Source organism: Labrus mixtus, chromosome 6 (assembly GCF_963584025.1).
Source record: "Labrus mixtus chromosome 6, fLabMix1.1, whole genome shotgun sequence".
In the NCBI taxonomy this organism is placed as follows: domain Eukaryota; kingdom Metazoa; phylum Chordata; class Actinopteri; order Labriformes; family Labridae; genus Labrus; species Labrus mixtus.
Window position 1 is genome coordinate 977185 of NC_083617.1, and position 27731 is coordinate 1004915.

General features: G+C 44.4%; 3 protein-coding genes across 3 annotated transcripts in view; 2 read left to right on the forward strand and 1 right to left on the reverse strand.

Annotated features, from left to right (window-relative positions):
* memo1 (mediator of cell motility 1) overlaps nucleotides 1–27731 on the forward strand; it is a 72577-nt gene that overhangs the window by 35865 nt on the left and 8981 nt on the right. The window lies entirely within an intron of this gene.
* Nucleotides 7038–10861, reverse strand: mkks (MKKS centrosomal shuttling protein). The gene is made up of 4 exons (XM_061039408.1): nucleotides 9889–10861; nucleotides 9232–9413; nucleotides 7992–8102; nucleotides 7038–7914 (listed from the first exon to the last, which is right to left on the reverse strand). Exons 1-4 carry the CDS (start codon nucleotides 10859–10861, stop codon nucleotides 7477–7479), a joined length of 1704 nt encoding a protein of 567 aa, XP_060895391.1. The 3' UTR covers nucleotides 7038–7476.
* Nucleotides 11758–22339, forward strand: LOC132976013 (protein SLX4IP-like). Its single transcript, XM_061040962.1, has 4 exons — nucleotides 11758–11840; nucleotides 13861–13904; nucleotides 21736–21825; nucleotides 22106–22339. The coding sequence occupies exons 2-4, from the start codon at nucleotides 13878–13880 to the stop codon at nucleotides 22310–22312; spliced, it is 324 nt and encodes a 107-aa protein (XP_060896945.1). The 5' UTR covers nucleotides 11758–11840; nucleotides 13861–13877; the 3' UTR covers nucleotides 22313–22339.

Genomic DNA, 27731 nt, shown 5'->3' on the forward strand with positions numbered 1-27731 from the left:
CAGTATTAACTCATCCATTCATACACATTCACACACTGATGGTAGAGGCCGCTGAGTAAAGAGTCCGTCAGTATTAACTCATCCATTCATACACATAACACACTGATGGTAGAGGCCGCTGAGTAAAGAGTCCTTCAGTAATAACTCATCCATTCATACACATTCACACACTGATGGTAGAGGCCGCTGAGTAAAGAGTCCGTCAGTAATAACTCATCCATTCATACACATTCACACACTGATGGTAGAGGCCGCTGAGTAAAGAGTCCGTCAGTAATAACTCATCCATTCATACACATTCACACACTGATGGTAGAGGCCGCTGAGTAAAGAGTCCATCAGTATTAACTCATCCATTCATACACATTCACACACTGATGGTAGAGGCCGCTGAGTAAAGAGTCCATCAGTATTAACTCATCCATTCATACACATTCACAGACTGATGGTAGAGGCCGCTGAGTAAAGAGTCCGTCAGTATTAACTCATCGACTCATACACATTCACACACTGATGGTAGAGGCTGCTGCGTAGAGTCCATCAGTATTAACTCATCCATTCATACACATTCACACACTGATGGTAGAGGCCGCTGAGTAAAGTCCGTCAGTATTAACTCATCCATTCATACACATTCACACACTGATGGTAGAGGCCGCTGAGTAAAGAGTCCGTCAGTATTAACTCATCCATTCATACACAGTCACACACTGATGGTAGAGGCCGCTGAGTAAAGAGTCCGTCAGTAATAACTCATCCATTCATACACATTCACACACTGATGGTAGAGGCCGCTGAGTAAAGAGTCCGTCAGTAATAACTTATCCATTCATACACATTCACACACTGATGGTAGAGGCCGCTGAGTAAAGAGTCCATCAGTATTAACTCATCCATTCATACACATAATACACTGATGGTAGAGGCCGCTGAGTAAAGAGTCCTTCAGTATTAACTCATCCATTCATACACATTCACACACTGATGGTAGAGGCTGCTGAGAGTCCATCGGTTATAACTCATTCATTCACACACATTCACACACTGATGGTAGAGGCCGCTGAGTAAAGAGTCCATCAGTATTAACTCATCCATTCATACACATTCACACACTGATGGTAGAGGCCGCTGAGTAAAGAGTCCGTCAGTATTAACTCATCCATTCATACACATTCACACACTGATGGTAGAGGCCGCTGAGTGAAGAGTCCGTCAGTATTAACTCATCCATTCATACACATTCACACACTGATGGTAGAGGCCGCTGAGTAAAGAGTCCGTCAGTATTAACTCATCCATTCATACACATAACACACTGATGGTAGAGGCCGCTGAGTAAAGAGTCCATCAGTATTAACTCATCGACTCATACACATTCACACACTGATGGTAGAGGCTGCTGCGTAGAGTCCATCAGTATTAACTCATCCATTCATACACATTCACACACTGATGGTAGAGGCCGCTGCGTAAAGTCCGTCAGTATTAACTCATCCATTCATACACATTCACACACTGATGGTAGAGGCCGCTGAGTAAAGAGTCCGTCAGTATTAACTCATCCATTCATACACATAACACACTGATGGTAGAGGCCGCTGAGTAAAGAGTCCTTCAGTAATAACTCATCCATTCATACACATTCACACACTGATGGTAGAGGCCGCTGAGTAAAGAGTCCGTCAGTAATAACTCATCCATTCATACACATTCACACACTGATGGTAGAGGCCGCTGAGTAAAGAGTCCATCAGTATTAACTCATCCATTCATACACATTACACACTGATGGTAGAGGCCGCTGAGTAAAGAGTCCGTCAGTAATAACTCATCCATTCATACACATTCACACACTGATGGTAGAGGCCGCTGTGTAAAGAGTCCATCAGTATTAACTCATCCATTCATACACATTCACACACTGATGGTAGAGGCCGCTGTGTAAAGAGTCCATCAGTATTAACTCATCCATTCATACACATAACACACTGATGGTAGAGGCTGCTGAGAGTCCATCGGTATTAACTCATTCATTCACACACATTCACACACTGATGGTAGAGGCCGCTGAGTAAAGAGTCCGTCAGTAATAACTCATCCATTCATACACAGTCACACACTGATGGTAGAGGCCGCTGAGTAAAGAGTCCGTCAGTATTAACTCATCCATTCATACACATTCACACACTGATGGTAGAGGCCGCTGAGTAAAGAGTCCGTCAGTAATAACTCATCCATTCATACACATTCACACACTGATGGTAGAGGCCGCTGAGTAAAGAGTCCGTCAGTAATAACTCATCCATTCATACACATTCACACACTGATGGTAGAGGCCGCTGAGTAAAGAGTCCGTCAGTAATAACTCATCCATTCATACACATTCACACACTGATGGTAGAGGCCGCTGAGTAAAGAGTCCGTCAGTAATAACTCATCCATTCATACACATTCACACACTGATGGTAGAGGCCGCTGAGTAAAGAGTCCGTCAGTAATAACTCATCCATTCATACACATTCACACACTGATGGTAGAGGCCGCTGAGTAAAGAGTCCGTCAGTAATAACTCATCCATTCATACACATTCACACACTGATGGTAGAGGCCGCTGAGTAAAGAGTCCATCAGTATTAACTCATCCATTCATACACATTCACACACTGATGGTAGAGGCCGCTGAGTAAAGAGTCCATCAGTATTAACTCATCCATTCATACACATTCACAGACTGATGGTAGAGGCCGCTGAGTAAAGAGTCCGTCAGTATTAACTCATCGACTCATACACATTCACACACTGATGGTAGAGGCTGCTGCGTAGAGTCCATCAGTATTAACTCATCCATTCATACACATTCACACACTGATGGTAGAGGCCGCTGAGTAAAGTCCGTCAGTATTAACTCATCCATTCATACACATTCACACACTGATGGTAGAGGCCGCTGAGTAAAGAGTCCGTCAGTATTAACTCATCCATTCATACACAGTCACACACTGATGGTAGAGGCCGCTGAGTAAAGAGTCCGTCAGTAATAACTCATCCATTCATACACATTCACACACTGATGGTAGAGGCCGCTGAGTAAAGAGTCCGTCAGTAATAACTTATCCATTCATACACATTCACACACTGATGGTAGAGGCCGCTGAGTAAAGAGTCCATCAGTATTAACTCATCCATTCATACACATAATACACTGATGGTAGAGGCCGCTGAGTAAAGAGTCCTTCAGTATTAACTCATCCATTCATACACATTCACACACTGATGGTAGAGGCTGCTGAGAGTCCATCGGTTATAACTCATTCATTCACACACATTCACACACTGATGGTAGAGGCCGCTGAGTAAAGAGTCCATCAGTATTAACTCATCCATTCATACACATTCACACACTGATGGTAGAGGCCGCTGAGTAAAGAGTCCGTCAGTATTAACTCATCCATTCATACACATTCACACACTGATGGTAGAGGCCGCTGAGTGAAGAGTCCGTCAGTATTAACTCATCCATTCATACACATTCACACACTGATGGTAGAGGCCGCTGAGTAAAGAGTCCGTCAGTATTAACTCATCCATTCATACACATAACACACTGATGGTAGAGGCCGCTGAGTAAAGAGTCCATCAGTATTAACTCATCGACTCATACACATTCACACACTGATGGTAGAGGCTGCTGCGTAGAGTCCATCAGTATTAACTCATCCATTCATACACATTCACACACTGATGGTAGAGGCCGCTGCGTAAAGTCCGTCAGTATTAACTCATCCATTCATACACATTCACACACTGATGGTAGAGGCCGCTGAGTAAAGAGTCCGTCAGTATTAACTCATCCATTCATACACATAACACACTGATGGTAGAGGCCGCTGAGTAAAGAGTCCTTCAGTAATAACTCATCCATTCATACACATTCACACACTGATGGTAGAGGCCGCTGAGTAAAGAGTCCGTCAGTAATAACTCATCCATTCATACACATTCACACACTGATGGTAGAGGCCGCTGAGTAAAGAGTCCATCAGTATTAACTCATCCATTCATACACATTACACACTGATGGTAGAGGCCGCTGAGTAAAGAGTCCGTCAGTAATAACTCACCCATTCATACACATTCACACACTGATGGTAGAGGCCGCTGTGTAAAGAGTCCATCAGTATTAACTCATCCATTCATACACATTCACACACTGATGGTAGAGGCCGCTGTGTAAAGAGTCCATCAGTATTAACTCATCCATTCATACACATAACACACTGATGGTAGAGGCTGCTGAGAGTCCATCAGTATTAACTCATTCATTCACACACATTCACACACTGATGGTAGAGGCCGCTGAGTAAAGAGTCCATCAGTATTAACTCATCCATTCATACACATTCACACACTGATGGTAGAGGCCGCTGAGTAAAGAGTCCGTCAGTAATAACTCATCCATTCATACACATTCACACACTGATGGTAGAGGCCGCTGAGTAAAGAGTCCGTCAGTAATAACTCATCCATTCATACACATTCACACACTGATGGTAGAGGCCGCTGTGTAAAGAGTCCGTCAGTATTAACTCATCCATTCATACACATTCACACACTGATGGTAGAGGCCGCTGAGTAAAGAGTCCATCAGTATTAACTCATCCATTCATACACATTCACACACTGATGGTAGAGGCTGCTGAGAGTCCATCAGTATTAACTCATCCATTCACACACATTCACACACTGATGGTAGATGCCGCTGAGTAAAGAGTCCATCAGTATTAACTCATCCATTCATACACATTCACAAACTGATGGTAGAGGCCGCTGAGTAAAGAGTCCATCAGTATTAACTCATCGACTCATACACATTCACACACTGATGGTAGAGGCTGCTGCGTAGAGTCCATCAGTATTAACTCATCCATTCATACACATTCACACACTGATGGTAGAGGCCGCTGAGTAAAGAGTCCGTCAGTATTAACTCATCCATTCATACACATTCACACACTGATGGTAGAGGCTGCTGCGTAGAGTCCATCAGTATTAACTCATCCATTCATACACATTCACACACTGATGGTAGAGGCCGCTGCGTAAAGTCCGTCAGTATTAACTCATCCATTCATACACATTCACACACTGATGGTAGAGGCCGCTGAGTAAAGAGTCCGTCAGTATTAACTCATCCATTCATACACATAACACACTGATGGTAGAGGCCGCTGAGTAAAGAGTCCTTCAGTAATAACTCATCCATTCATACACATTCACACACTGATGGTAGAGGCCGCTGAGTAAAGAGTCCGTCAGTAATAACTCATCCATTCATACACATTCACACACTGATGGTAGAGGCCGCTGAGTAAAGAGTCCGTCAGTATTAACTCATCCATTCATACACATAAGACACTGATGGTAGAGGCCGCTGAGTAAAGAGTCCGTCAGTAATAACTCATCCATTCATACACATTCACACACTGATGGTAGAGGCCGCTGTGTAAAGAGTCCATCAGTATTAACTCATCCATTCATACACATTCACACATTGATGGTAGAGGCTGCTGAGTAAAGAGTCCATCAGTATTAACTCATCCATTCATACACATTCACACACTGATGGTAGAGGCCGCTGTGTAAAGAGTCCATCAGTATTAACTCATCCATTCATACACATAACACACTGATGGTAGAGGCTGCTGAGAGTCCATCAGTATTAACTCATTCATTCACACACATTCACACACTGATGGTAGAGGCCGCTGAGTAAAGAGTCCATCAGTATTAACTCATCCATTCATACACATTCACACACTGATGGTAGAGGCCGCTGAGTAAAGAGTCCGTCAGTAATAACTCATCCATTCATACACATTCACACACTGATGGTAGAGGCCGCTGAGTAAAGAGTCCGTCAGTAATAACTCATCCATTCATACACATTCACACACTGATGGTAGAGGCCGCTGTGTAAAGAGTCCGTCAGTATTAACTCATCCATTCATACACATTCACACACTGATGGTAGAGGCCGCTGAGTAAAGAGTCCATCAGTATTAACTCATCCATTCATACACATTCACACACTGATGGTAGAGGCTGCTGAGAGTCCATCAGTATTAACTCATCCATTCACACACATTCACACACTGATGGTAGATGCCGCTGAGTAAAGAGTCCATCAGTATTAACTCATCCATTCATACACATTCACAAACTGATGGTAGAGGCCGCTGAGTAAAGAGTCCATCAGTATTAACTCATCGACTCATACACATTCACACACTGATGGTAGAGGCTGCTGCGTAGAGTCCATCAGTATTAACTCATCCATTCATACACATTCACACACTGATGGTAGAGGCCGCTGAGTAAAGAGTCCGTCAGTATTAACTCATCCATTCATACACATTCACACACTGATGGTAGAGGCCGCTGAGTAAAGAGTCCATCAGTATTAACTCATCCATTCATACACATTCACACACTGATGGTAGAGGCCGCTGAGTAAAGAGTCCGTCAGTATTAACTCATCCATTCATACACATTCACACACTGATGGTAGAGGCCGCTGAGTAAAGAGTCCGTCAGTAATAACTCATCCATTCATACACATTCACACACTGATGGTAGAGGCCGCTGTGTAAAGAGTCCATCAGTATTAACTCATCCATTCATACACATTCACACACTGATGGTAGAGGCCGCTGAGTAAAGAGTCCATCAGTATTAACTCATCCATTCATACACATTCACACACTGATGGTAGAGGCCGCTGTGTAAAGAGTCCATCAGTATTAACTCATCCATTCATACACATAACACACTGATGGTAGAGGCTGCTGAGAGTCCATCAGTATTAACTCATTCATTCACACACTGATGGTAGAGGCCGCTGAGTAGAGTCCATCAGTATTAACTCATCCATTCATACACATTCACACACTGATGGTAGAGGCCGCTGAGTAAAGAGTCCGTCAGTATTAACTCATCCATTCATAAACGGGCATTTAAATTATTATCAAACAGAACTCGTGCACATCAAAGATGGGAAAAGGTTTATTTTGGGGCGTTTTCTGCCTTTAGTTTAGAGATAGGACCGAGGATAGGGTTAAAAATCAGAGAGAGAGAGAGAGAGACATGGAGGAAAGGAGCCACAGGTCGGATTCAAACCTGGTCCACCCACTTGAAGGACTATAGCCTCTGTACATAAGGTGGCACTAACCACTAGGCCATCTGTGCATGTATGTCAACCTGCTGCACAGCTGGTTAGCATGCATCATAAGTCCTGACAAAAAACAAGGAAACATGATTTCTGCTTTTCAAATGAAATGACGACAGATTGATGAATAAATCCTTTAAAGGTGGATTAACTCGATTTACAAAAGGCATCGGGAAAAAGTTTGTTTCTTGCCAAACGACACAGACTGTTTCTTTGCTTAGAAGTGAGACAGGTTGTGCCACTCCATCCTGCTAGTTCGTATCTTGAATTACAAATCGAACATCCAGCACCAGATTAGCAGTTTCTACAGCGACCTGCAGAGCGTTGAGTTTAGCGGTGAAGGAGTCGAGCACACGAGGCTGCACGGCTCTGTCTTTCAGCAGCGCTGCAGGAGAGAACTCTGGGTGTTCAGTGTTCAGATGAGTCCACTTCATGTCCACCGTTGGACCACTTTGCACCAGTCCACAGCCGCAGCAGAGGGCCGAGTTGTCCTCCATGTTTTCCGTCATGGCGTCCGCGGGGCGGGTCCAGTGGTGAGCGTGAGTCAGGTCCATGAAAGAGTCTCCCCCGTCGTGATGCAGCGCCGCAGCCACCGCCTCCAGAGAGCGGCAGAATCCTTCAACCCCGAGGAGGTACTCTGTCTGCGAGCATCCCAGAGCCGAGGCGCTCTCTGCCACTTCCTCCACGCTCTGAGAAGGAAACAGAACTTAACTTTGTGTTGTTGTTGGGACGGCTGCAAAGATTCAGACTAAATCTGAAATCTCACCTGATGTCTGATGTAAGCAGCTAGGTGAGTCTCTGTGCAGCCTCCTCCCAGTAAGGCCGAAGGCTCCTTCAAGGTGAGTCTCAAGACGTGCTCCGTCTGCTGGCACACCACCTTTAACACACACACACACACACACACACACACACACACACACACACACACACACACACACACACACACACACACACACACACACACACACACACACACACACACAGATTACTCTGACTGTGACGCCATTTTACTCTGAGAAACGTTGAGTTTACATCCAGTATTTCACCCGTCTCTTTTCAAATTGCAAAAAAACAAAAACATGTTGCAGTTCAACTGTTTACAAAAGATGTTTGTTTTGAGCTCAGAAGATGAAGAGCATAGAAGAAAATTAAATTTTAAGCATCAGTTTGCAAGGACAACTTTAAAACAGAAGTGTATTTCTGTCATTGGAATTCAATTGTGGAATTCTTTATATAATGATTTGAAGGGTTGTGTTCAGATATTTCAGTTTAAGAAAATGTTTAAGATCAAAGTTATCAGACGGTATGACAGTGACAGTTTGTGTGTTTTCCTTCTTATTTCTGAGGAAGTGAAGACTGAATTGTCAGATTTCTTTTATGTTGGTATTCATTCATTGATTATAATTTGGACAGAACCATCCAAACATTTATTGTTTTCTTTTTGAGTAAGGGGGGGGGATAAAACAAGATGTATTCTTCTCCCTGCTCCTTTCCGTACATGGGATAAAGTGTGAATCGTTTTTTTCTTTTCTGTTGTGTGTTTTGACATGTACGGAACAAATAAAAAAAATGAAATGAAACTGTCATTCACATTTCAGACAGACGTCTCACGTTTGTGTTTGTTTTATGTTTGAAATATTTATTTCAGCAGAACAGAGTTTGAGTTTGGCATCTAAGCTCCGACCTCGTCACTCCTCGTAGATTTATTTAAAACGCAGAAATTGAGGGGTGGTGACATCATATCTTAAACTCTCGGTTGGAGCCTGCAGGTGGATGCTGAGGTGGTGGTGGGGATTTAAAGTGCAGCATTGTTACAAGGAAACAAGGTGACGACAGAGCAGGGAGAGAGGGAGGATGGCGCCTGTCAGTGTAAAATCTGTGCAGCTGGAGTCTCCTCTCTTACTTTGAGTTTATCTATGAACGAACGTTGATAACTTTCTTTAAAAGCTACAAAAAGTGAAAGTAATCTAAACTCTCAACCCTCCATCGTCCTCCCTCTATCCTACCTTCAGCTCGCTCAGCATGGTCTCGTTCCTGTGGCAGAGGGTCATGGTGCAGATGGCAGACTCTCCAGCGGGCTCCAAGTGCAGCATCGTCTTCGATCCAAACTCCTTGACGCTGACCTCCTTCACCGTCCCGTAAGCCTTGGCGGGGATTGTGGCGTGCAGCGTGGCCACAGGTAGAGCACCTGGACGTCAAAGGGGAGACAGGAATGAAAGATGATCTGACATAAAAAAAGTTACAAATGAAATGACTAACAAAAGAAAATAAAGTACATGTGAAGTAAAGGATCAGCAGCACAGCCTCAAACTGCCAGTCTTAGTATCTATATGCACTGACTGTTATTTAATGTCTGTTTTTGGATAAATCTTCTTTTTAAACATTGCTGTACATACAGTATATAAACAACACAACAGAAGGTCAACACGTTTTTATTTTTTATATTCAGGTCTAACTAGTTTTTTTTGTTCCTCAACTGTTTTTAGGTTCTTGTTTAAATGTCACATATATTTTTATCCCTTCACGGGTTATGTACATTTCTTGTATAAATCTATTTTTAATTGCACAGTTTAAGTTTGATTCATCTAGAGGTATTCTTTAAATCTCTTTTTCAGGTTAATATATATGTATGGGGGGGGGGGGGGATTTGTCTATCTATCTACCTGTCAGCAGAGCGAGCGGCTCCATGAGAGAGATCCCCACCCTCTCCATCACCATGACGCCATGCCTCCTCAGGTACTGCTGCAGGACCGGGTGTACGACCTTCTGACACACAAAGAGCTTCACTCCATCTCCGATCACACGTTCACAGAGCTCCAGGAGCTGATCCAGGATCTGAGAGTCTGTGTCCACACCTGGGTGCACCTGGATGATCCCATCGCCCAGCTCACACAGGTCTCCAGCTAGAGATGTGCTGAACAACACAACCCGCAGGGGGTCTGAACGCAGGTGTTCTGCAGTTTTGAGGCAGAATATGTCATGCACTTCCACCAGTAAACCTGGAAACACCTCAGAGTTAAGCACAGGATGTCCTTCAACACCAACACTCACTGTTCTGCCGAGTCTGACTGGACCCGGGCTGTCACAGGGAACAGTCAGCAGAAACGCCCGCACAGCCAGCCTGCTGATGTGAAGAGCCTCGGCCTCTGTTAGCACACATGCAGGTTTACTGGAGACAACACTGAGAGATAATGTGATCAGGTCCTGACTGCTGCAGAAGTCCAGAGGCACTCTGCAACCACAGTGTTCATGTTGGAGGTAAGAGGTGCACAGACTCAGCAGGTGTTTGTTCACCTGTCTCCTCACACCGCTCTGCTTTGCTTCTTCTATTAGAGATAAACAAAGAACAGCTGCAAACAAGCCGCAGTCGCTGAACCGGGAGACGTGGTTGAGGATGGAGCTTTTTATCAGGTTGATGATTGGCTGTGAGGAGGTGACGGATGTGAGCAGCACCGAGGAGGCTGAGGTCGTAACCACGTGTCCTCCGATGTTGTTATGAACGTGTTTAAGTCTCCCTGTGGGACCCAAACAGGATGTGAGGAGCTGCTTCAGTAACCGCAGCTTCGTGCAGACGTCGGTGTTGTTTAAAGGTCGATCGGTGCAGATTGAAGGAGATTTATTAACAAACCGAGACATCACTGAAGCGACAGGTTCACAATCACATCATTTTAACAGACCTATGATACAAACATGACATCGACAGCGATTTAAATTAATGTGTGATGATAAATAAAAGTGGTATATGTCACCGTGGTGACCTAAAAGACAGTCAATGTGGTAGAAGACGCTGCTTTGCTGCTTCCATGTTAAGCGCCTTTAGTTGCCATATCTCGGATAGTGAGGCCGAAGCGTTGCCTGACCAAAAATAAAACACATTTTGGATAAATTATTCATGAAAAACACATTAAATCAAACCAAGTTTTGCCTGTAACGTATTTTAGTTGCCTCTTATAACGGGAACAAATCGGAAACAATTTGATAACGCATTATCCTGATATTTTGAGCGGGCTTTTTCATAGACAACTCGTTTCCATGGTAGCGACACGAGCGTTGGGTACAAGAAAGTGGGGTCCTTTTTGATCAACGGTCCCGTTTCTTCCGCTCTTTAAAAATAGTTATAGTACTTTTAATTTAATTTAATTTAATTTAATTTAATTTAATTTAATTTAATTTAATTTAATTTAATTTATTACCTAAATCTATTTAATTTTGATTTTTTTGAAGTTACAATATATTTTTGTGATATGTTTTTCCGATCAGTTTGATTTGTTTTATTTTACATTTCGTCATCTTAATATGCTGCTTGGAGTAAATTGTAAAATTGTCGACAGTTTTAATGCCTGATTCTTAATTAAAAATGCTGAATTGCCCAAAAAAGCCAAATTAAGAAAATAAAAATATTTTAAAAACAGTTGCTGTAAACACAGATCGTCCACCCAAAACATAATAAATTAAAAACCCAGTTTTATAATATATATGTAAAGTTAGAATTTCCCACAATTTACGTGATGTTTGTAGTTTTCTTCAAAACGCTTCATACCATATTTGGATTACAAACTGAGTGACGTCATATCTCGGCGCCTCGTCGTTTGACAAACATTCAAACCTGTTGGCGGTATGAAATCTGTTCCTTTTCAACACTTATTCAGAGTTAAATGTATTTATAGGTGTTCGGTTGTGTCGTTAACGGTTAGTTTGTCATGAAGACTTCACGTTTGTTTTAAATTAATAACTTTAACTGTCGATATGTTTAAATATAAACTCAAACTGAACAAACAGGAAAACTATTTAACCGCTAAAAAAATGCGTCAGTTTAATATTTATAGTCAAAGTTTGAAACCCTTCACATTCAAATGTTCCACGTTCATGTTTTGTAACATAATAAGAAGAGAGTAATGTAACTTTCACGTTAAATAACTTTTATTAAATGTTACTTTCTCAAATCTCGTGCAGATTTTCTTCTTCTTCTCTGAGTTATTTGGTAGATCGCAAACCAACATTTTGTTTGTCGCCTCCTTCTGTACCGGAGAGTACAACAGAGGAGTTAGTAGTACATTAGGTTACATTCTGAACATATAAATAAACTGTATAAAAATAATTAAATGCTACCTTATAAAGATAATGTATTTATATTAAGTATGAAACATAACTGATGTAAAGAGTGTTACGTTTGTAATGTAAAATGTTTATTTGTTGTTTATTTGACTGTAGAAACAGGTTCTAAACCGACTTTACGTTGGTTTAATGGCTCTACGATTTGATTAAAACTGACAATAAAATGCTGAATTTAACAGTTTAAATCAGGGCTGCGGGCGATATGGACCAAAACTCATATCTCGATATCACTGAATAGTGATCCTCGATATACTGTATATCAATATGTCTTTTATTAACAGTCAGTTGCACAAGTTCAACACGTACATGAAAACAAACTTCCTGTTTGTGAAATTAATTAATTTTCTGCATAACAAAATAAACACAGTTGTGTGTTTTGTTAACCATTTAGTTTTTTGAGTTTGGCTCAGAGAGAGAGAGAGAGACAGGAGGAGCAGGGTGAAGAGAGAGAGAGAGAGAGAGAGAGAGAGAGGAGGAGCAGGGTGAAGAGAGAGAGAGAGAGAGAGAGAGGAGGAGCAGGGTGAAGAGAGAGAGAGAGAGAGAGGAGGAGCAGGGTGAAGAGAGAGAGAGAGAGAGGAGGAGCAGGGTGAAGAGAGAGACAGAGAGAGAGGAGCAGGGTGAAGAGAGAGAGGAGCAGGGTGAAGAGAGAGAGAGGAGCAGGGTGAAGAGAGACAGAGAGAGAGGAGCAGGGTGAAGAGAGACAGAGAGAGAGGAGCAGGGTGAAAAGAGAGAGAGGAGCAGGGTGAAGAGAGACAGAGAGAGAGGAGCAGGGTGAAGAGAGACAGAGAGAGAGGAGCAGGGTGAAAAGAGAGAGAGGAGCAGGGTGAAGAGAGACAGAGAGAGAGGAGCAGGGTGAAGAGAGAGAGAGAGAGAGAGAGGAGCAGGGTGAAGAGAGACAGAGAGAGAGGAGCAGGGTGAAAAGAGAGAGAGGAGCAGGGTGAAGAGAGAGAGAGAGAGAGGAGCAGGGTGAAGAGAGAGAGAGAGAGAGAGGAGCAGGGTGAAGAGAGACAGAGAGAGAGGAGCAGGGTGAAGAGAGAGAGAGAGAGAGAGGAGCAGGGTGAAGAGAGACAGAGAGAGAGAGGAGCAGGGTGAAGAGAGAGAGAGAGAGAGAGGAGCAGGGTGAAGAGAGACAGAGAGAGAGGAGCAGGGTGAAGAGAGAGAGAGATGAGAAATAGGTGAACTGGCAGCTCTACAGAAGAAACGTTATTTTAATGCAACATGAACTACATCGATATTAACGATATTAACTCTATATCTGGATTGAAAATATATCGATATATCTTAAAAACTCAATATATCGCTCAGCCCTAGTTCAAATGTATTTTCCGGTTTTGTGTTTATGTCAGCAAGTAACATAACAAACTGGTTTTATGATGCAGCTTTAACCCATAAATTACAACCAGGTGTGTCCAGCTGTTCTTTTCTTTGGGTGATGGCTAACGTAGTCTGCCAGATTTCATCAAAATCGTGAAAATAAGGGAGTGTTATGTGTGTAATAAAGTATCATTTACTTGTTTCAGGTGACCTCTGCGTTCAGATGGCCCCTCACAAATTCGTCATCAAGGTAAGTAAAGAGGAATTACACGCTGAAGAGACCCTTTGCTGCAGTATTGTATTACACATATATTCTGTTTTTGATATTTTTATGTAAAGACTGATGTGTTTGTAATGTCAAAATGTGTTTGTTGTTAACCAGAGGGGGTCGGCATGAGCCCCTTAGAAATCGGGTTGTCCACCCTAAAAACCTTAAACTTTTCTTCGCTGGCTTTATATTCGTTTAATGTCTCTACAATTTGATTAAAACTAGCAGGAAAAAGTAGAATATGGCAGATCTGTTAGGTTTACGAGCTTTCCATCATACGATTGATACATCACAACAGATTCAAATCGGCTATTGACATCGGTGCAACGAACCAATGTTTTTCTACATGGACCTATCGCGGCTGTCGGCCTGAACAGGTCGTCAAAGAAAACGAGCGGTCGGAATAATTCACTCCCAGATACAAGATGCTTCATGCATTCATTCTGCGATTGCAGTGCGTGCAGAGGCGCCTCTTGTCAACAGGTGAGGCAGGCAACTGCTTAGGGCCCCAGACCAGTTAGGGGTCCCCTGAGGGCCGACCAACTTTAAACCAAAGTGGCTCAAAATGGGCAAATTTTGCAATGACAGTATAGGAAACCTCCTAAATACTCCCACCACCAATAATAAGTGGTAAACCAATCATGAAACACAAGATACAACTAACTTACATATACAGCTGCAACAGGGAGCGATATATCGATGCATTCCTTCTTTCTCTTCTTTTCTTTTGGGTATTTGTCACTCACCAAAAAGCCTTAATATGAATGAAACTTACCCCACATCAAATGCACAAAACGAAGTGAAGCATGAGAACATTCAGATGTTGTTCAGGCGTTATTGTCATGGATTAAAAACAACCGTGTGTGTTCCTGCTGCTGCAGAGTCAAACTGTCACAGACACAACTTCTGGATCTATCATGGTGTATATCAGGCTTCTTATATGTGCAGAGGGGTTAATATGCAAACAGGAACATCTGCTTCCCTCTCTAACATTTACTGTATAAACCTTGTAACTTCTATGTTGGCTGCGTTCTTTGTCTTTGTATCAGCAGTATACAAAATGGCCACTAGAGGGAAGTACTGACACACGTTTCAACTGTTGTGCGCCCACGTCGTCATGTTGTCAGACTTTTTATTCAGAGACTCTGTTCCCCCTCTGCAGATCTTCCACTGACTGCCTCCCTGAGAGCTTTTTCTTAATGGACCCATGCAAGGCGCACAGAGCCGAGGAAGCTCCTCCCGTTGCTGAGCCGAGCTCTTCCTCCTCAGTGTGATGCTCTGTCAGGAATAATGCTCTTCAGATGTTTTTGTTAAGTGCAGGGAAAGCCACTGGTCTCTCTTTTTGTTGATGTTTCATTTATTGAGAGTTTTGGACGAGGGCTGCAGACATTCACACTGATCTCTCACATCCTCTGTAATGCCATGTGTGCCTCGTTGACCAGATATTGCCTTCACCCCCTTTATTTGTTTCATATGCATGCCTGCATACAGACCCCCCCTCCACCCCCCTCCTCGGCTGGTTGTGGGAGAGTAAAACCCTGGAGGTTCACGGAGGGTTCCTTCCCACTGGGCACATAATGATACTGTTGTGTTACTCTGCCTGAGAAAAAGCACTCAGCCTCTACCATGCTTAACCAACTCACCACAAACGAGTATGTTAAACGAGATCAGTGCAAACAAAAGCGTCGCAGCCACTACCCCGGGCTCCACTTTCTCAAACCAAAACACCGCTGCCACCATGTTTTGTTTTTTTTGAATGAATAAATTATATTCTGAGGGGGAAAAAAGCTGCACAGAGACATTGTTTCCACAGAGACACGCTGCAGACCGAGGCCAGCTTGACGAGGATTAGCCAAGCAATTATGAGTTATGTTCTTGGATTCACCATGCCATGTTTAGGAGGCCGTTCAGCCGGGTGTTTTACGACTCCTCCTAAGATGTTTTTCAAAGCAGCTCCCTCCCCGCTCTGTGGAGCTGCAGGAGGTGCTGGTATGCTCCTTCTTAAATAGGCTTAGACTATATAGTGACCTGCCACTTCTCAGACCTCCCGAAAAAGGGCCCGCAGGCTCCAACTCTGATCCACTGAAGCGCTCGCTGTCTGCCAGGTCATTACTGCTGCAGAGCCCTGCAATCTGCCTTCCATTAGCCATGTGCAGCGCTCACTCTGGAACCATCTGAAGCAGCAGTTTGAGATGGAGAGTAAAGTGTTGTTTTAGAAATAAATAAATACGATTGAGGTATCACAGAGCAGTTTAATGTCAGAGGGTTTTTGGTGCTGGTTAGTGTTGTTGTCACAGTGTAGATGAGCTCACATCAGATCACACATCCAGCCTCTAACACATCTAGCCTCTCTAACACATCTTTACATTCTGATAAAAAACAAACATGTTGACGTCTTCCAGCTCGGGGAATCTTTCACAGCAGAAGGTGACACCAGTAAAAAAAAAAAGAAGCACCCTCTTTCATCTCAGCTCTGCCCTACATTAACGCCTCTGGATTCACTCTCTCTCTCTTTCCTAATGAGGCCAAACACTCCTCACTGGTGCTCTCGATCTATGTATCAATTTCTCAAGGATGTGTCTGCCCCAGCTTTGTTTGCAGAGTGTTACGTGGGAGATATTCCTGTCTGTTCTTGCTGCTGGAATTCCACTCTTGGGTTGTGTCTCTTTTTTTTTATCATCAAATAAAGAGGACTCAGGTGTGCTAACATTCACCTGAATGACGGTGAGCTTTGCAAACAAAACACTTCCGTGCACTTTCTGTAAATAACACTCGCCTCAACGATAATCACGTCTCAGGCTGCAGCACTCGGTATCTGGCACTTTGTGAAATAGGAAAAGAGAGGTTTTTTTTTAAAGGGGAAACCCAGGTGACTCACAGCACAGAGAGAGAGAGAGAGCTGGGAATGAGTCAAATAAAGCCTGAGAGCAAGTTGTCACACCCACACATCTAAAGAGCTCCCCTGGGCTCCCTGCAGACTCAGAGAATGTCTGAAAAAAAAAAAAGAGAGACAAAGGGAGAGATGCAAGTTTTATTGAGTGAGACCGCATCTGCTGCCCCTTCCTTCCAATGTAAACATCTGCGGCTGGTTAGTGTTAGCCTCTGAGCTAAGTGCAGTCCGAGAGAGGGTCTGGTTCTTATACGGCGCGATAGCGATGGCAAAGGGCAGCGAGGTGGGGAGACGGGTGAAGCCGCTTGTACTGTTTTGGGCTCAGTGCCCAACTTGGAGCAGCACAGGCGGGAGGATGGAGAGCCGGGTCTGGGAGAGAGATAAGGGGAAGGTAGAGAGAGTGTTTTGGGAACTGAGAGTGATAAAGACCAGAGCTCCAACGAGCAGAAAGGGAACGGAGCCATCAGCGGGCTTGGCTCCCGATTTGTTTATTTACAGACAGAAATATGAAGGAATTTTCTCATGTTGTGCTGCAGACTGTGAGCGGCCTCAGCCTCAAACATCATCACAGTTTTTTCTCTTTGTTAACCCTTTGCTTCCTGCAGGTCGTGTTTATCAGATTGGCAGAGTGGGAGAATTAGGCTGGAGCATTTGAGCTTAGCCTGCAGGAAGACTCGGCCCTATTCATTCAGTGTGTGTGTGTCAGCACACAAAAGGTGGCACAATAAAGGATTTGGTATTAAGTAGCGCTCCTTGCCGCCTCTCATTCAGCCTTCAGCTCTCTGTTCATAACTCTAAAAAGCCTGTGCAAGGCGGGGAACAAAGCCGTGCTGGCCCGCTTTAGTCAGTATGAAAAGAGTAACTTCCTCTGGAACTTGGCCCTCTTTCAAACCTTTCTGTCCAACAACAGCGACAGTTTGAGTCAAAGCTAACCAGAAAGGCTCATGAATTTAATAAACACTTAGAATGAAATCTGTGAGGCTGCTGCTTGTGATACTGTGGAGGTGATGTCGTAAGGAGAAGTGTGTGTATGTGGTAGCATTCAAGTTATTTTTCTTGCTTTTTTCACTGGATTTTTTAGGTACTTTCCGATCTCTCTGCTGGAGTAGGATTCTGTTCTTGTGGTCTGCATGTGAGCACAGATGAAGTATTCCACTGCTCGCAGAGATCTCAGTAAAGAGGGGGGACAGAGCCGGGCTTAATGGGGGATCTATAGGGGTCATAGTTCAGGACAGAGTTCAGCTTTGAGATCCACAGGTCACCCTTTGTCCTGGGACTTGACAAATTTAGACCACATGATGTGATTGTCGTCTTGGCCTTTGTGTAAAATTAGATTCAGCAGCTTTTTTTTTTTTGTCTTATCTGCCGCACTCGACACAATCGTCCCTTTTGAAAAAGCTTCACCTTAACAGCTCAGCCCGGATTCAAAGGCCGACACTCAGGCCGGGGGGAAAGTGCCTCTTGGACAAATTAATTGTTTTCTTATTAGTGTGATTGCATTAGTTTACATTCCTCACTAAATCCCCTTTTCTGAGAAGCCCGGGGAGTCACATGCTGTTTTTGTGTGAGGGACAGACCAATGTTTGTCATTAATATCCCGCTCCCCGCTCCAGTCTCGTCTGCTGCTCTAATGTGATCAAATAAAGTTAGTCTAAGCTTGCTAGATGTCTGGCTTTCAGCCCACAAGCAGACTCAATCAGGAGCTCAGAGAGGGGGATTCACCCTGCTGTGTGCCGCTCTCCCCATACTGCTCCCTTTGTCCCCGAGTATTGATCAGATTATCTGTGTGCTCACATTAGCTGCTGTAATCTAAAGCCATGTTGCCTATAACATTGATTTTGTCTTCCCAGTCAGGAATAACACTCATCCATTCTCTGTTTCCTGAAATACAAACATGGAGATGAGCTCCTAATGTGACAGATGTTGGGCATACTCTGAGAAATGTTTTTGGCTTGTTATACCTGAAAAACATGGAGCCAGAGGAGCTCCTCCCCTGCAGTCATAATTTGTTTTTAATGAGGAGAGACTCAAAGTGAAGGTGGCCTCGAGTCGGAACGACAACCTAGAAAGTCTGAGAGGATTCTGGTCTCCGACTTGTCAGACTTGATGATGTCATCATCGTGTAAAGACGTCAGAGAAGAGTCAAAGTTTTTTTCTGAAAGGGCTAGTTACTATGACGACAAGATGCTCTGCTTGCCACGCCCCCTTTTTATCAAAAACATAAAGATTCCAGTAAAGCTGAAGTAAACCACCAGACATGTTTGTGACAGCGTGCCTGACGGACACAAGACGAGATCAGGATTATTAAACGATGCATTAAAGTGTTGATACGATGGAAGAGAAATGTCTGGTCCCTTAAAATGTTCCGGGGGAGGGGGCGCTGGTGGCGCGGTGGTTAGTGTGCATGCCCCATGTATGGAGGCTGTAGTCTTCCAAGTGGGCGGCCCGGGTTTGAATCCGGCCTGTGGCTCCTTTCCTGCATGTCGTTCCCCTCTCTTTCTCTCTCTCTGATTTCTGACTCTATCCACTGTCCTGTCTCTCCAATAAAGGTACAAAGAGCCCAAAATTAAATCTTTAAAAATAAAAATCCGGGGGAGCTCCTGAGACGGCCCAAACCTGATGGTGCCAACTTTCTAATAGCATGTATTTAACTCTTTCATGTCCCTAAAGACAGAGGAGGAGTTTATCTGGATTTCTGCCTGAGAAGGCGTCAGCTCAAATAAAATACATGATTTAAAAACAGTTGTAGTAAAGATAGCAGCGTAATCAAACTCGACCACTAACGTCCTGAAATCAACCAGGAAGTGATCGTCATTATTCTGCAGCTCCTTATCGACAGCTGAAACTCTCCTCGCTCCTGTCTTGTTTTCAGCAGTGGACAGACTCTGTTTTTATTCAAACAGACTCAACTGTGCAGAGGCCTTTAGAGGAGCACATGAATAGAGGATTATATATGAACCCACCTGGGGGGCGCCCTCCTCAAACTGCAGTCGCTTAAATCAGGATTCCATCACCCGTCCATCGTGTGTCAAGTCCAACCCCCGAGACTCGTCTGTGGGGCTCGTCCACCAGTGTGCCCTCATGTTTTTGATTGACAGGGTCTGACCTGCTGTTGCTAGGCTTTTCCCACACACTGGTAATTGTCGGAGGCAGTCAGCTGAGGCCACCGGTCAACCGTGCCCGTGCGGCGTGCAGCGAGACAAAGGATGAAGAAGGATGGAGAGAATAGTGATCTATAGGGACGAGCTGATGCTGACAGGCAGCGTGCACACATGAGGAGGGGGCTTTAAGAGGAGCCTCAGCTCTGAACCCTGACATCCTCGTCTTTGTTTATACTTTTATTCATGCTAAAGTTTGAGTATGGATTTATCTACTTGTATTCAACGTTTTGATGTCACATATTTGAAGTTTTCACAGACGAACGCATCGTCTTCTTTAGGCTCTCTAAAACATTAACTTCCCATTATAGTCTTGGTTAATGCTGAAACTTGAGTAGACGTTGGCACACATGAGAGCTACAGGACCTCAGGCAGAAGAGGAGTTCAATGATTGGATTCCCTGATCGGCCATGAGGGGGCGCCCTTACCTCTACTTGACATGCAAGCCGAGGGAAAGCAGCGGCTTCACTTCAGTCAGATTTTTTTTTTTGTTGCAGGAAGACAACGAGAAAGGGAAATGCTCTCATGGGAAAAAAGAGAAAATATTTGTCAGCCTGATTTCCTCGGAGCCAGAATTCAGCCTTTTTAATGCGACATGACGAAAGGTTCCCAGCCTTACTTCAGCTTTCTAACAGTTCATAAAACTCCTTCTATGACCAGGGAACAAACCTTTTAGACTCCCTTTTTTAAACAAGAGAAGAAGACAAGGAGAGAGAGAGTTTGGAAGGTGGGAAGAGTATAGACTTGAACACGGGGCCTTCCCCTACACGCCCTGTTAATGCGCTCTTTCTACGTCATCCTGAGAGCGAGGTCGTAGAAACATCCCTGAAGTCTGGAGTTTCAATATTTGAGCCCAGGGGACGAAGCCTGGCTCTAAACAAAGCTCTTAGTGTGCACAAGTATCCTCTCTTACTAACTGAATCATCTCTTCTGTTTGCACTCACTCTTCTCAGATTCATGAGAAATCTAAAAAATCTGTGTCTGGTTTTGTCTTTTCTCTGTTTTCTCTTCCTGACTCGCTTCAATGCTTTCTGCTGCATTATCACACTGGTGCTTTTGGGGCAGTGCTTGTTGCTCCTCCGTCTCATGTTGTGGGTGGTCTCACTCCATCCATTTCTTCCTTGTCCACGGAGAGACGAAGTTCACACGAGACCCACATCCATTCTCTCTCTCTCTCTGCAGCGGGGCAGCTCTCTGCACTCATGTGTGAACCATAATCAGGCCGGGCTGAGAAAGATGTAACGGCAAGTTAACCAGCCGCGGCATCTCTGGCCTCGCTGTCCCTCGTAGCTTATTGTCATTGACACGATGACGTGCTGCTTCAGGAATCCACTCTGCAGCCCTCTCTACTCAGCACTCTGAAGTCGTGGTGCAGGAACATATAGTGCTTCAGGGCAGATCTGTGCAGTTTTATCAAAGTAGGATAATCCTCATTTATGTGATCCCTCTTTAAACTCTTTTTTTTTGAGCAGACCCGAGGCTGTGACTATAATGCACCGCTTTAAATCAAAAGTCTAAGCTGAGAAAAGGGAAACATGAGGAGACAGAGAGGGCCATACCTTTTTTTTTTTTTGGTTGATTGGTAAAGAGAGGGAGGAGACTCCTGTGAGGGGGGCCTGGGGTGATGTTTGGGGACACGGGGGGGGTGGGGGGGGGGCGTTGTGGTTTGTCTCGCTGTCAATCACCCACACTCTGATTTCCTTTGTTGTCTGTGAGCTCAATGCCCCTCAGCAACCTGTGGCTGTCCTTCCTCTTTGTGTTACAGTGTGGGAACTTTGCCGTGCTGGTGGATCTCCACGTCCTGCCCCTGGGCGGCCGAGTGGACGCCAGCTGGTTTACTGCGGACCGCGTCAAGGTACGGGTGTGAAGAAGCGTGTGACTGAATATATGGCTTCTGTTCTGCAGGGGGCCTTCTGTAAAGACAGCAGCAGCGTGGAATCTAAGATGACTTTGAGCCTTGTGTCTATTCAGCTCAGAGGTTTTCATTCTGGTCTCTCCACCCGGACACTTGTGGAGCCTTTTCTCTTCTTAGACCTCTACTGTCCTGTTGTTCCACTTCCACAATCATCATCAAAAGGTTGTGTTGTCTCCGCATTTCTGAAAACTGTTTAAAAACATGTGCACGCTGTTTGCAGGAGGTTACAGGCCTGGTTCGAGATGCGGTGGACCAGAGGGTGAAGCTGTACATCGAGTCCCTCCACACTCCAAGACGGGCCAAACAGAAGAAGGAGCTGCCACCTGCTAAGTCGCTGTTTGCAAGAGGTGACACACCAAACCGTATTCCAGTCCCCAAAGACAAAACATCAACAGTAACCTCACCAGAATCAAAGCTGAGAAACTAGCAGAGCTAACGTTAGAGCCCTCTTGTAATGGCCTGAGTCGAACGAGGAGCTTCAGAGAGCCACTGTTTGGATTACTGATCTAATGCAGCCTTTTAATGTCTAACAGTAGTTACTGACATTTCACTACTTTGAAATGAGAGCAGTTATCAGGTCAACAGGTGTTGCAGCGATGGAAGCGGGCAAGAGAAGTGGTTCAGATAGAAGTGATTGTACCCGACCTAAAAAGCCTCTGCATGTTTCTAATAAGCTCCACGAGCAGAAACGTGCTCAAACTAGGATCAATATTGGAGATGCTTTTGAAAAATGGAGAGAGGTTAGAACACAGAAAGGTTTACAGACCCATGCAGAGCTGGATAAACACTGAAGCTTCAGAGTCCACCACATGGTGACCTGTGTGAGCATGGACTCTAGAGAGGAGGGGGGGGAGACAGCTCTCTATGATGTTTAGAATTTAGACTGCAGTATCCATTTTAAACACTAGGGGTCAGAGTTACATACTGCTCCTTTAAAGTCAATTATCCATTTTCTCCTCATGCCGTATCTGTGGACAGGATGTTTGTTTTGAAATGTGAAATAATGTTTTTTCTTTATGATCTTATGAAAACATGACTTCTCCGTGTATGTACTCGGTTTAAATAGTTATTTGTAATGAGCTCGAGGTATGTTTACTCTGTTTTCATTTCACTGTGGCTCACTGCTCTGGAATGCAGTCGTCTCTGCCTTCCCTTTTCTCGTCTTAGGTGTGTCTATCATCACCCTTTGAATAAGAGACATGATTTACTTTGGCTATGAACTCAAAAATAATTATTTATCCTGTTGGATCTCAGGGCAGGCCGTGTGCATGGAGCGGGGGGGGGGGCGGGGGGCTCTGATGCAGGATGGGAATAAAGTTACAAACCAGTCCTGAACGTATTTCACGTCTACCTTTTGGAGGAGAGTGTGGGAGGAAAGGCAGCAGGACTAGTCAGGACATGGTGGCTCTCTGCACCCAGGGCGTGACCTGCAGGCAAAATCTGAGAGGATTTTTTATATTGTGCTGCACTGTTTACCTTGGCTCGACGTTTAAGTCCATTTAAATGGCGAGTGTTTGTTACCTGTGTGTGAGAGGTGCTGTCGACACACCTGTGTTTATCTGCTCGTGGAGTTAACACCATAAACTGTTTCCCTGACACATATTTCCAATACATAAACAAACAAAGAGGTCGATGAATAATGCACCAATCAGTACGTTCACATGCACAGTGAGTCGAGCCACGGTTACAGGTCGGTTAGGACGCTAACATGGAGTTCTGTCATCGCTCCGTACACAAACGCGGGGAGAATCGATGAACTGACTCGGCTACAGTAGGTGGCGACATGCCCGCTTACAGCTACTTACTGTAGGGCTCTACAGTGTCGTTCTGGAAGTAAAAATCCCGTTCATTTTCTTCATAGTGGATTTGATGATTAGTGATGATGTCATAAACCACCACAGGTAGACTGACCATGAGCTCCCTGAGTGTGAGACGATGGTTTAAGCTCCTGTAGGAGACACAAGTTCGTCTGACATCAACCTTTAAGAGAAACATGGTTTATTCACGATATCGGGGAGAAGAACGACACGCCCCTCAGTGCTGAATGCGAACGGAAAGTTTCCGAAAGTTTAGCAGGCTAGTTACAGTAAATTTACTAACACTTGCATAAACGAGATAACAACGACTGAAGTTACTTTTAAGAAGAAGGGGGATCATTCGCAAAGCATTGTGGGATATGTAGTTCCTCGACTCAGTAAGAAAATTATGTACACAGTCTTGTACTTTTCGGCTTTTTCTCAAATTTTTAAACACTGTTTTTGCACTGAATCTAATGTACTGTGGTCATGAGTATCGGGGTAGCTGGTTGTCATGGTTACAGGCTTCAGTCACTTGATATAAGGATTTTATGAAATGTCAGCTATCCCTCCTGTCATGTCGATACCTTTGTCTTTTTTTCACGGAATTCTTCTAAGCATTTATCATTTTTGATTTCCTTTGGGGGAACTTTGGAGCATGCTCAGAACAACGATGGCGGTGTTTTGCACACGTTGACATGTCATTTAAAAGTCCAGTCTTTGTCGCCTTTTTTTTAACATCATGTAAACGTCCTGAATGTGAACAAGCCAATTCAAGTCATCCCTGTTTATCTAATGCCAGCTCATTCCTCCAGCCACCCACACACACACATGCCTTTGAAGCACTGTAAGCGGGGCTTCAGAGGAACCCCCCAGCTGTGTGTTGTAATACAGACAGGTTTGTCACAGGTAGCAGTTAAGGGCAGTTAAAGTGGGCTCCCTCAGCGGGGGATGGCCTGACTGTGAGAGTGGGATTACAGGGCAGTTGGCCCCATAAAGTTTTTCCTGTGGCTGCAGCTCTGCCTCTCACGCTACTCCACCTCCGCTCCAATCAACTGAAAATGTGTCTGCATTTGTTTTCACACACAGACACATGGATACGTGTTATTCCACTTCTGTCATGTTCCTGATAAATACACAGTCATCATATAAGCGAGCGTACTGGTTGCTCTGCACCCGGGCGCTCATGCACGTCAGAACCGGCGCGAATCAAAAGGAGCGACAGTGTGTTGCAGAGATATATCCTCCCCCTGGGCAAGGTGTGAACAGGCTGACAGTGTAAGGTTACTGAAAAGCCTGTCTCATATTGCCCATGACAGACTGAGGAGAGACAGACATCTCTAATGATGGAGATCACACACACACACACACACACACACACACACACACACACACATACATTCACTCAAACTGTGTGAACAAGAGCACTATCAGTGTTCCAGCAGTGAAATATGCATGTAAAAATGATTAAGCTCCTTGCAGCTTTGCCAAGAAGAATGTAACCAGTGGAACATGACCCCGTACCATATCGGAGAATTTTCCCCTCTCAGGACATGAAACGGTGCAGCGCCTCAAACAGGCCTGCACAGTTCATGTGCTCGAGTCCTATTAAAGGTCTTAAGTGAGTGTAATGACATTCTTGGTCTCTTTTCATTGTCCCATGTGAGGGAGGCGGCAGAGCAGTAAAGGTGGAGACCGCGACTGTGAGAAGTACGCAGGCAGGCAGGCATGCCGGAGCCATAAAAAGGGGAGGACAGACTGTAGGCTTAGGGAGCGAAACCCGGCAAACCTCAGGGTGGGTATTAAGTGTTGAGGTCGTCTGTTCTGCAAGGAGGTCAAACACTAACCTGCTAATCCTCACAGGCCGCTCAGACCGACCCGAAGCAGGGAGTGGAAGCTGGTTCTCTCTGTTTCAGCAGAAGACCTGTTTGTAAATGTCTGTTGTGTTATTGGAGAGCAGAATGAAGCTGGACGTCAATCAGTCAATCAATCAATCAATCAATCAATCAATCAATCAATCAATCAATCAATCAATCAATCAATCAATCAATCTTTATTTCTATAGCACATTTAAAACAACCTTGATTGACCAAAGTGCTGTACAAGCGTAAAAAACACACAATGTATAAACAACAAGTAAAAATAACATATAGAATGAAGCACAATAAAAACACAATAAATAGGAGCATGAATAAACATTTCAAAATGTCAAGCTCAAATTGTTTTAAAAGCAAAGAGGTGAGTTTGAAGCAAAGGTGGACTGAGCAGTTCTTATATTAACAGGTAGACTCAGCCACAGCAAAAGCTCTGTCACCTCAGGTTTTTTAGCCTGCACCTTGGAACATCGAAGAGCATGTGGTGTGTTGACCTGTGTGGACATCCTGCAGGGAGATGTGTATGTGCTGGAACGTGTGCACATGTACATCGCTGCACACAGAGAAAAGGTGTCAGGCGGGGTACTGCTGATGTCTGGGCCAAGAATAGGCGGATGGAGTGTGGTGCTATGTGTGGGATGGTATGGGAGGGAGGGGGGGGGATTGTGGGTCTTGTATGAGGCGGTGTTTGAGCTGGTGCCAGCGTGAAATCAGAGGGGCTTCCGCCAACAGACAGCAGTAAGAAGAGCGTAACAGCCTCAGCTGTTGGCACTTCAAATGAGCCATCAACAGCTTTTAACATTCCAAGGTCCTCCAGTGCAAGTGTTTGGATCGGAGTTATCTCTATGGGTTATTGTGTTTGTGTATGCATGCTGCTGTGTAGGGTGCACATGTGAGGCTGTAGCACCCAGTGAACATGTCAGAGAGCTGATCCCGTGTGTCTCCTGCCAAATCTCAGCTGCAGAGGCCAATTTCAAAATGTCAACCAACAGCCCCCCCCCCCCTCATTTTTTCTACCCAGGCTACTTGAGACTTCATGATTAGCTCATAGTGATGTGATTTATTTATGTTTTCAGAGAGATGAACAGAGGGAACTTTTCCCACCAAACGTCTTGGCTCCGGACAAAGCAGAGTGGACATGTTAGACCTTAAAAGCCGAAGGGGAAGCGGGAGCTTTGGGAGAGGCTCGTTGCATTCTCCCTGGTAGACCGTGTGGACACACCCACATTTCTCAGAGTAATTACAGATTGAAAAATGAGCAGATAATAGGCTCTCTGTGATTCAAGGAATACATTTTTGTCATTTGATAAGGAAGCTGGTGGTTATGCTTTTTCGAACCACAGGAGCGTCACGAGAACGCCACCGCTTAGTGGCAACCTGCTCCCTTCAGACACCGACCTCTCACTAGAGATGTTCTGGTGTTGATTCTGATACCTGAGAAGAAGATTGTTTTTATTGCACATGACTCTCACGCTTGTCTGATAAAAATTATTGCAGACACACTGATTTTTAATGTGATGCTTCTTTGTTGATGCTGAGATCTGTGAGGACAATCTAAACCTCAGGATGATAGTAGTTATGCTAACCTTATAGTGTTTTCACATATACACAAAACTCCTGCATGTGTGAATGCAAACAGCTGATTTTTACACACCCTCTTCATAAGACGCTCTCCCTCCTAGCCCCCTGGTAAGGGGCTTTTTGTGTGGACTCAGCGTTGGCTGAAGTTTGAAACACAGCAGGAAATATTCAGGAAACTTCTCCACAAGAGAGTTAGCACGGGCGATTACGTTTTCATCTCATGACCGGTGAGCGACCGGTGCTATCATCATGCACATAGTGAAGCTACGTCCTCTTTCCTGCCGTTCTTCACCTCTAACCGTTGACACTGTGAAAACGTTCAGTTTCAATTTGTCTTTGCACTTTGCACTGATATGAAGGCAAGAATTCTTATCATAGCATCGGACGTTGTTGCTTCAGCTGCCATTTCTGCGTCTGCCTTTTTACAGCATCTCCTGCCTCTCCCTCCCATCTGACAGCGAAAGTCTCCCGCTGTGAGGTGCATGTGTGGATAGGCAAGTCTGGGGGGCAGCTTGTCCTAAAATGTTCTATAATTTCAGGAGTACATGTGTAATTAAGGGTTTACTGGCACAACTTCACCAAATACCAAAGTGTA